The sequence below is a fragment of the Eurypyga helias genome, unplaced genomic scaffold (genome assembly GCF_000690775.1).
Source record: "Eurypyga helias isolate BGI_N326 unplaced genomic scaffold, ASM69077v1 scaffold5437, whole genome shotgun sequence".
Classification (NCBI taxonomy): domain Eukaryota; kingdom Metazoa; phylum Chordata; class Aves; order Eurypygiformes; family Eurypygidae; genus Eurypyga; species Eurypyga helias.
Window position 1 is genome coordinate 1 of NW_010262179.1, and position 9,180 is coordinate 9,180.

The 9,180-nt window shown below is 42.0% G+C and overlaps 1 protein-coding gene across 1 annotated transcript; it reads left to right on the top strand.

Annotated features, from left to right (window-relative positions):
- Positions 1–95: 95 nt before the first annotated feature.
- On the top strand, positions 96–8,603 carry IFT52 (intraflagellar transport 52; the record flags this gene model as incomplete). The annotated part of the gene is made up of 10 exons (XM_010155602.1): positions 96–171; positions 259–330; positions 1,764–1,890; positions 2,752–2,838; positions 3,502–3,570; positions 4,288–4,442; positions 6,031–6,118; positions 7,165–7,273; positions 7,771–7,916; positions 8,492–8,603. Coding segments are annotated over 10 exons (977 nt in total), but the record flags the coding sequence as incomplete, so codon positions are not given.
- Between the last annotated feature and the right edge of the window lie 577 nt (positions 8,604–9,180).

A 9,180-nucleotide genomic window follows, 5' to 3' on the forward strand; every position in this document is an offset into this window, starting at 1 on the left:
CCAGGGAACCCAAGAGCTAAACTCATTTTTCATTGCTGTAATTAGCACACTGATGAGCTAAGATGGACATTTCTTATTTACTTTCTTTCTTCAAGATGCTGTGGTGCGAAATGTCTATTACAAGTACCACCACCCAAAAGAAGCACTAATCTCTGATGGCGTTTTGAATCGGTAAATATGTGGGGTATATAAATCTTTACAGTAAACTCTTATCATCCATGGTATTTTCACTAAATTTTGCTTTTCAACATCTTGTAGAGGAATCAGTGAAGCTGCAAGAAAAACAATGCTTGAGACAACAGATGAAGATGGAAGTGGACATGACTCACAGTGAGTGTTTTCCTTTGAGGTAGTTGATGTGAAAAGATTCCTACCAACTCTGAACTAGCAGGTTTATAATCTAGTGGGAGTGGGTTGTGCTTGTGCTGAGGTTTTCTAGTGCATTTCTATGGTCAGCTTCTCCTCAAGGTTATATCTGGAAAGGAGATGCTGTTTAGTAATGTTTGATAACCAATGAAGGAGCAGGAATTATAAATTTTGAAAGAAATTATTACTCTCCTGACCAGATCTTTTTTTGCCCATAGTCTGTGGATTTGAATTGGATTAGGCAGCCTACATATGGACATCCTGGGGTGCATAAGAAGAGCGTGGCCAGCAGGTCGAGGGAAGTTATCCTCCCCCTCTACTCTGCGCTGGTGAGGCCTCACTTGGAGTGCTGTGTCCAGTTCTGGGCTCCCCAGTTTGGGAAGGAAAAGGAACTACTGCGGAGGGTTCCGCAAAGGGCCACTATGAGGACAAAGGGCCTGGAGCACCTTCCCCATGAGGAAAGGCTGAGAGAGCTGGGTCTCTTCAGCTTGGAGAAGAGGAGGCTGAGTGGGGATCTTATCAGTGCTTATCCATATCTAAAGGGGGGGTGTCAGGAGATGGGGCCAGGCTCTTCTCAGTGGTGTCCAGTGACAGGATGAGGGGCAATGACCATAAAGTGGAAAACAGAAGGTTCAACCTGACCATGAGGAAACCCTTCTTCACTGTGAGGGTGACAGAGCCCTGAACAGGCTGCCCAGAGAGGTGGTGGAGTCTCCTTCCCCGGAGACTTTCCAAAGCCGCCTGGACTTGTTCCTGTGTGATCTGCTCTGGGGGATCCTGCTCTGGCAGGGGGGTTGGACTAGATGATCTCGAAGTCCCTTCCAACCCTTTCCACTCTGTGAATAACCTGTAGACAGGGGGGTGTTTGGCTGCAGGCATGAGGAACCCTGCCTCTTTTTAAAGAGTCTTGATCCAGGGTGAGATAGGCATTTATTTTAATCTTTAGCTTTCTGTTCCTCTGAGCTGCAGAGGAGTGAAAAGGTATTGGGAAGAATACAGCTTTTCTGTAAATAACTATAGAGTTTTGTATTCTTCCTTCCAGCTAATTTTTAGACAGTGGGTTTGATTACAAGGAGAAATGTTTCCTGTAGTTTTGTTACAGAATATGTGTTCATCTGTGAGTTAAATACCACTACCCTTCTCTCAGGTACAGGAGTGTGCAAACAGAAATCAAGAGTGTTCTTTGTTACTTACTTAAGACAACTTGTCAACCTGGAAAAACCTGTAGAAAAGAGACTAAAATGTCATTGTAACGATCTGAATTTTCAAAAGCATGCCTCTTGGCATTCCACCACTAGTGCACAAATTACAGTTTGGGCAGACAGGCTGAGTTTTACAAGTATGTCCGGCCTGCGTGATCCATGCAGCTACTTAGGGAGTTTCTGCATTCCCTGCAGAGCGCTCGCTTTCGTGTATCCGTTTGGTGCCACACTGAATGTGATGAAACCAGCAGTGGCTGTTCTGTCAACAGGATCTGTCTGCTTCCCGCTCAACAGGCCTATTCTTGCTTTCTATCAGCATGAGGTATGATTCTGCGGGTACCAAACTGTGGGTTCTCCTCGGCCCCATGCAAAAATCATGAGTGTAATTTCTGGGAGTAGTTACAAACCCACACCTGTTTTTTGATGCCTCTGCAAACCTTTGGTGGGGATGCCAACATAACCTGTTACGCTGTGAGTCTCACCGTTGGTGCAGGGAGCATGACAGGGTTTCTTGTTCTGTTGAAAACTGACTGCGTCTTATGTATGTCCTTCTGGAACGATTAAGGGGTAATCTGAGAGAATTCCAAAGATGTTTCCTGAGTGCATTTTCATGCATGGTTAATTTAGCTAAATCAGAATATAATGACCTGCATATTTTGCATTTTATCTTACAAATAATAAAATTACCCGACTCCTCTCATTAGCTGACATGAGCATTTGCTATATGGACACGCATGCATGTCACTGGCCTCCAGGTTACATCCTGAACGCTGAAGAACAGCTTGCAGGAAGTTAATAATGCATTCATTTTACTTAATTCTTTACTCTTTTGTTCAATCAACTAAAATTCTTTTTCTGCAAAAATACCCTACGTGCCGCTAATCTTGATGATATTCTGTTGGGTTTTTTTATTGCCAACCAACTACAAAATGCAGATCAGTACTTTTAATAAATTTAATGAGTCTTAAGATATAGTCTAATAAATTTAATGAGCCTTAAGAGCTTACACCCTTATAATAATGCTGCGCTCTTGTGAGCGTGCCAGTTTGAAACTGCTTTTGCCACTACTTATTCCAAAACTTCCTATTTCTTTACATCTCTTTGTAATTAGGCAGCATTAACAGTTGCCTTTCAAACTGTGCTTTGGAAGCCTATTTTGCTACATTGTATTCTTTGTTGATAGAATCAAGGTGGAAAAATGGCAGCACTGGGATCTTCCCACATGTTCAGTGATCAATATTTAGATAAAGAAGAAAACGGGAAGGTCATGGTAAGTGGTTAGTTTAGTTTTTTACAGTAAGTTTTCTTGGTGGATATCTGCAGCATTTACAAAGCGATCCAAGCTCACTAGCTTCATTTTAGAGCAAGACAGCTCTGGAACGGATTCATTAGGGAGATTCTAACCCAGTACTAACATCTGAGGAATTTGTTAGAGCACATGTAACAGGAAGGAGTTTATTATATATGTTGTAGGACTCTGAAAAGCTTTTCCTATTTCTATTCACCACTTTAATGTTATTAATATTTAAATATTCAGTACGAGTTTTTTTGTTTACAACTTTTTCATAGCTTCCTCAGCGCTTGATTATGACTACCTGATTAATAAAAAACATTTGCATAAATAGCTCCTGATACCTGGAGGTTGTAATGCGCTTTCCAAAGTGGGGTATGTAACATTCTTGTGTGTAAGAAGGGGACTTTCTGGCTGAGGTGTTCCTCTAAGTATGCACCTCATACGAAGGGTGCTCGTTGCCATGACTCGTTATTTCCATATGTAAATACAAATACAGCTTGTGTTTTCATCACAGATACTACACAGATATTACATATTCTTTTCACTCTATGTTATTTAATAGATTTAATATGAATGTTTAAGCATTATAATAGAATACGTGGCTGCTACAGAAATTAATTGAGATTTGCCCTTCTCCAGGATGTGCTTTTCCAGTGGCTCACAACATCAGATATCCATTTAAACCAGATGGACATGGAGGACCCTGAGGTAAGAGATCCATGATAAGGAAGTAGCTGACAGTGTGATCCACCTTTGGCAAACCAGGCATTTAGCACAGAGAGGTTAACAGCTAGATGGATGCTGTTGTTGCAGACCCTGTTTGAGGGTCTGAGAGTGAGCAGACGGACTAGGCATAAAAAGTAATGGCATCACATCTCTGTCAGACTTAGATTGCTGCTCATTATTATTATTATACTTGATTTGTGAAAGTCTCTTCTCAATTTGCCCATGTTTATGAGATCATTTGCTGCTTCAGCTTAATAATTTTGCACTTTGAGTCTTCAGACACGAGGAGAGTGCATGAAGCGAAGGTGGATTTTCTGTACGTGAGTAGGGATCCACCTGTGTATCAATTTTAGTGGGTTTTTTAGCTGCTCTGTGCAAACGCTATGGAAATCCATGTGATAAAATTGTATACTCTGTGTGCATTAAAAAAACAACAGTCTTGCATGGTTGACTAGTAAGCTGTCTCCTAATTTTAAAGAATTAACAGAAATGCAGTTACAACGTCCATGTAGCGAGTAGCTTTGAAGTTAAGAGAACGGAATTTGCACAGTCTGCTAATCTACTAAGCTGCACTGCAAATGGTCATACCTAGTAAAAAGTGAAATAATTATTTCTAGATGAGATTTTAGGTGACATATAAACGAGAAAGAGACTATGTCAGTGGGTTGCTCTTTTAAAGTCTTTATAATCTGTGTTCAGATTTCAGACTATACCATGCTCCCAGACACAGCCGCGCTGTCTGAGCAACTGCGAGTCTGTCTGCAAGAAGGAGATGAGAACCCAAGAGACTTCACAAAGCTGTTTGATACATCCCTTTACCAGCTGGATACAACTGCCCTCCCTTCAGTTATCAAGTCAGTAGTTGTGATTTATCTATTTATCTATCTATTTATTTACGTATCTGTTGTGTATGCTGCATTTTCTGTTTGTGCTTAACTGTGTCTGCTTAAGAGCAGAAGGGCCTGAGCTGTAGGCAGCATTCTGAATATGAGTATACCGGAAGATTGATTTGTACAGTGTGACAGTGATGTTTTCCTCCTACTTCTCCTCTTACCTGTAGCTTCTGACATGGCTTTTTCTGTTTTTTCTGACTGCTGTGGATTTGGTGAACTGTTACTTTTGGTAGAACTGCCTACAGCAAGGTTGGGTACTTTCTCGAGTGATTTGAAAGCTGGTTGATTTCCCACTTTTGAATTACTTGGCATTTACTGAAGCTGCATTTCATTAATCTTTGCATTTCCCAATAATTATGTCTAGAGACCTATCTGCTACTCAGTTTTACCAGTTTTGTATGGCTGGCAGCTTCGTCCCTCACAACTCGTCTGTTGCCTGGATCACGTATGAACATGTTGAATAGCAGCAGGCTTAACACAGATGCCATGAACTCCACTCTGTTGAGGACACTCCTTCTTACTCTGTTTCTTGTATTTTAGCTGGATGTGAATTCACAGGGGATCTCCCTTCTCATCCGATAACAAATAACTTTTTAACGTAGCTTTTGCTTATGGACTTCCTGAAAAACCTTTTTGAAATCCCAAGTCTGCTCTTTTTGAACTGGTTCACGTTTTCCTCATGTACGTTCATACATTTAGAAGTTGCTTGAAGGTGATTCTCCCCCTCTGCTTTGGTGAGACCCCACCTGGAGTGCTGCGTCCAGCTGTGGAACCCACAACATCAGCAGGATATAGACCAGTTGGAGCGAGTCCAGAGGAGGCCACGCAGATGCTCAGAGGGCTGGAGCCCCTCTGCTATGGGGACAGGCTGAGAGAGTTGGGCTTGTTCAGCCTGGAGAAGAGAAGGCTCCTGGGAGACCTGATAGCCCCTTCCAGTGCCTGAAGGGGCTACAAGGAAGCTGGGGGGGACGTTTTACAAGGGCCTGTAGTGACAGGACAAGGGGGAACGGGTTTAAATTGAAATCGGGGAGGTTTAGATTAGGTATCAGGAAGAAGTTCTTCCCGGAGAGGGTGGTGAGGCACTGGAACAGGTTGCCCAGAGAAGCTGTGGATGCCCCATCCCTGGAAGTGTCCAAGGCCAGGCTGGATGAGGCTTGGAGCAACCTGGTCTAGTGGAAGGTGTCCCTGCCCATGGCAGGGGGGTTGGAACTAGATGATTTTTAAGATCCCTTCCAACCCAAACCATGCTGTGATTGAGGTTGAGGTGTGGCTTCCTTCCTTTTTATCCTCTTATATATCAACCTATCATTGTCTTCTTCTCTACCATAATTTTAACTAATTTGCTTGATGTAGAAGTCAATTACTACTGATATGTAGTTCTTTAGGGCCCTTCTAAAATTAGTCATCCCATTTTTTTAATGCTGTGACTGTGCATAATGTTGACCCTAGTGTCTTCATAAAAATTCATCTCTATAGCCTTTATTTCATGCAAGTGGAAATGGCTGTGGTATCATTTCTTCACTCATACTTATCTTTTTCTGTGGTGCAGAGCGTATGAACAGCTGAATGTGAAGCACGAACCTCTCCAACTCATTCAGCCTCAATTTGAAACTCCCCTACCTGTCCTCCAGCCAGCTGTGAGTAATCTCCTCGCTGATCAGAGCATGGAGAATCCCCTTCCATGTAAAACCTGTGTGCGCCATTTCCATAGTTCTTTCAAAAAAAAACCAAACTGAGAAATGCTGTTGTAATAATTAATCACGTGGGAGTTGAACACACTGCAGGGACTATTTTTTAGGAAAGAGCACTTATTTACGCTTCTCATTTTTATCAACAGAGCTTGGAAATGTAGCATCTGGTACCATAGCAGCTCGGCCTTTAGCTGAGTACCTGCTCCCAGTCCTGTGGGGTTCTGGGTCAGCCTTCCCTGTGAAAACAGAATGTGAGATTTCAGAAAAATTGGTATTGTAACACACTGACTGCTGCCACGGGTTGAGCCGGTCTGTCCCACTCTCCTTCCATCTCTCATGGGGAATTAGAAAGTGAAGTGTTGGTGTTTTACAGCAGGGGCTGGCCAGATTTTACTGGCAGAGATTTGGGCTGGCAGCAACAACACAAGCTACAGCATTGTCAGACTTCCTCAAAGATGCCTGCTTTTCAAAGGATCTTTTGTGTTTTGCCATCATGGTTCCATCCTTCTTTACCTTGGCCACTGAGGAAACATTACTGGGATCCTTATAGCTACTGGAAGTAGCATCTCATGTGCTGCTCTTTAAAAACACAAGTCCAACTTGTGGCGTAAGTGGTGACTGCTTGAAAAAGAAAAAAGCCTTACCAGAAGTAACGTGAATGTGATTCCAAGGTGAACTGCTATAGTAACCTTAGTACCTCAGCTATCACCTGGATCTCGTGGAGCAAAACTCAAACCAAACTGCATATGCAGTATGTCTGGCTGTGAAGCTAGGTGATAATTCTGGCATACTTGTGACTAAACTCGTGGAATACTCAGACATTTTTGCAAGACATAAACAGAATTTTAAAAAATATGTATCTCTGTAGTGTGGCCTTTGGACTTGCTTGTGACTTTATAAAAGGTTTCTTCAAGTCCAGTCTAATTGTTGTCTTAGAGATCTGTGAAGTATAAGCTATTTGGCAATAAACCATGCTAATTCTTCTCTTCAAGGTTTTTCCACCTGCTTTCAGGGAATTGCCTCCTCCCCCTCTGGAGCTTTTTGACTTGGATGAAACTTTCTCCTCTGAGAAAGCTCGTCTTGCGGAGATTACAAACAGATGTAAGTGGAGCAGACTGGTTACACATTTATATATAAAGTACAAGTTTTTGGAGGAAAATTGTTATATTTAATTTTAAAACAAGGGCCTCATTTGTGAAAATCCTCTGCACTCATCCTGGGCCATGAAATTGGAAGGCCTTGGAAATTGTAACATGACTTTATGCACCATGACATTTTGCTTGTCACATGACACTGTATTACACTTCTGCCTGCTGTCTCCTGTATCATTCATAAACTGCATTGCTCGGTCTTGCTGATTTATTTCACATCTTCTTATGCTTTGAAGTTAAAACGTTAGGACGATTCTAAACACACCCTAAGTCTAAATGAGAAAGTACTGTCTGCAGGAATATATCGTGGCTCGTCCACTGAACTTAGTTATAGGACTGAAACTCCCAGAATGCCAACAACAAATGGAGATTCCTAGTAAGTTTTTGCCCAGCTGGCAGGGATAGGTGTGATATTCAGCTGCCTTCTTCCCTGGGGTGTGTGTTTAGGTACTGATGACGACCTGGAGTTCTACGTACGAAAATGCGGCGATATCCTAGGAGTAACCAGTAAACTCCCAAAGGAAAAGCAGGATGCCAAACATATCCTGGAGTACATCTTCTTCCAAGTGGTTGAGTTTAAGAAACTGAATCAGGTATTTTGAATAACAGAATTACAAGTGAATAGTTGGTAGTATCAGCACTGAGGCTGGTGCATGTTTGTAGCAGCTACGCTTGTGGCAGGCAAGAGGTACAGTGATGGGTTAAGACGTTTGTTGTCTAATGAATTAGACCAGTGAGGCGTGATCTGGAGTACTTAGGGCTGTTAATCTGTGTAGAATGTCAAGTGCTCAATTTATTAAGTCTCTGGTTTATTTTAATTGGGGGATTAATACATGCGCGTGTAGTTTTGGTAATTTCAGCTAAATACCGTCCATGAATGGTGCATTGTGTAACAGCCGCGTGCCCTGGTGCACGCTCACGTTGCTTGCTCGTGCCGCAGTGTAGATGTGGAACTAGCACTGTTACTCACAGGCAGTACTGTGGTGAAATAGCTCTTTATATAGTAAATTTGATGCTTCAGAGTCTGTTTGCAACATATTGGCAGATCAGCTGTTCTACTGCCAAGTATTTCCTGTTTCTCAAATAGTCCAGTTAAGACAAAAATCTCACATTTTTACCCTAATGTTAAAATTCTTTTTTTCTCCTTTCTCCTCTTCCCTTACCTAAGGAACATGATACTGACACAAGTGAAGCTGGATTCCAGAATGTTAACTGAGACCTGGCTTTCCCCAGCCTGAGACAGACCTTTTAGTAAAAACATCCTTTTCCATTTTCTTCAACCCCTGCGTTCAGTATATTGATTGGGACAGTCTCAGTCGTTCACTGAATGTTTGGATCACCCCTGTGTAGTAGTTTGGATAATTAATGCCTTTTGAGGAAGTGTTTGTATCCAAATAATTTCCTATTTTTCTACTTCATTATTGAAATTGATTTTGTAATATATGAAAAAAAAATCTTATACTAAGAAAATGTGGATTTGGTCCTTCTTTATGGCTCTAGTTTTCTTTTCTTGTCGTAAAGCTTACTGTGGGCTCTCCTGGGGTACATGGAGTCCTTAATTGTGTGGTGGGAAAGATTGTTATTTTGGTTTGTGACATGTGGATGTGAAAATACAGCCTTAAATACAGGAGCTGCTGAAAATATGCTGGACTGCCACCCTAAGGCAGTCTCCATTTGTCTCTGCCAAAGCGAACCAAGGAGAGGTGGGTTTGTTCCTGTGGAAGGAAAACATCTCTTCCACGGGAGGGTAAGAGTTGGGACTCAGCAAGAATGACGTTGTTGGAGATCGCTGCCTCGTAGAAGGCTGGAAATACATCATTTTGAAAAGAAGCGACAGCGTTTGGATGAAAAAGGCTT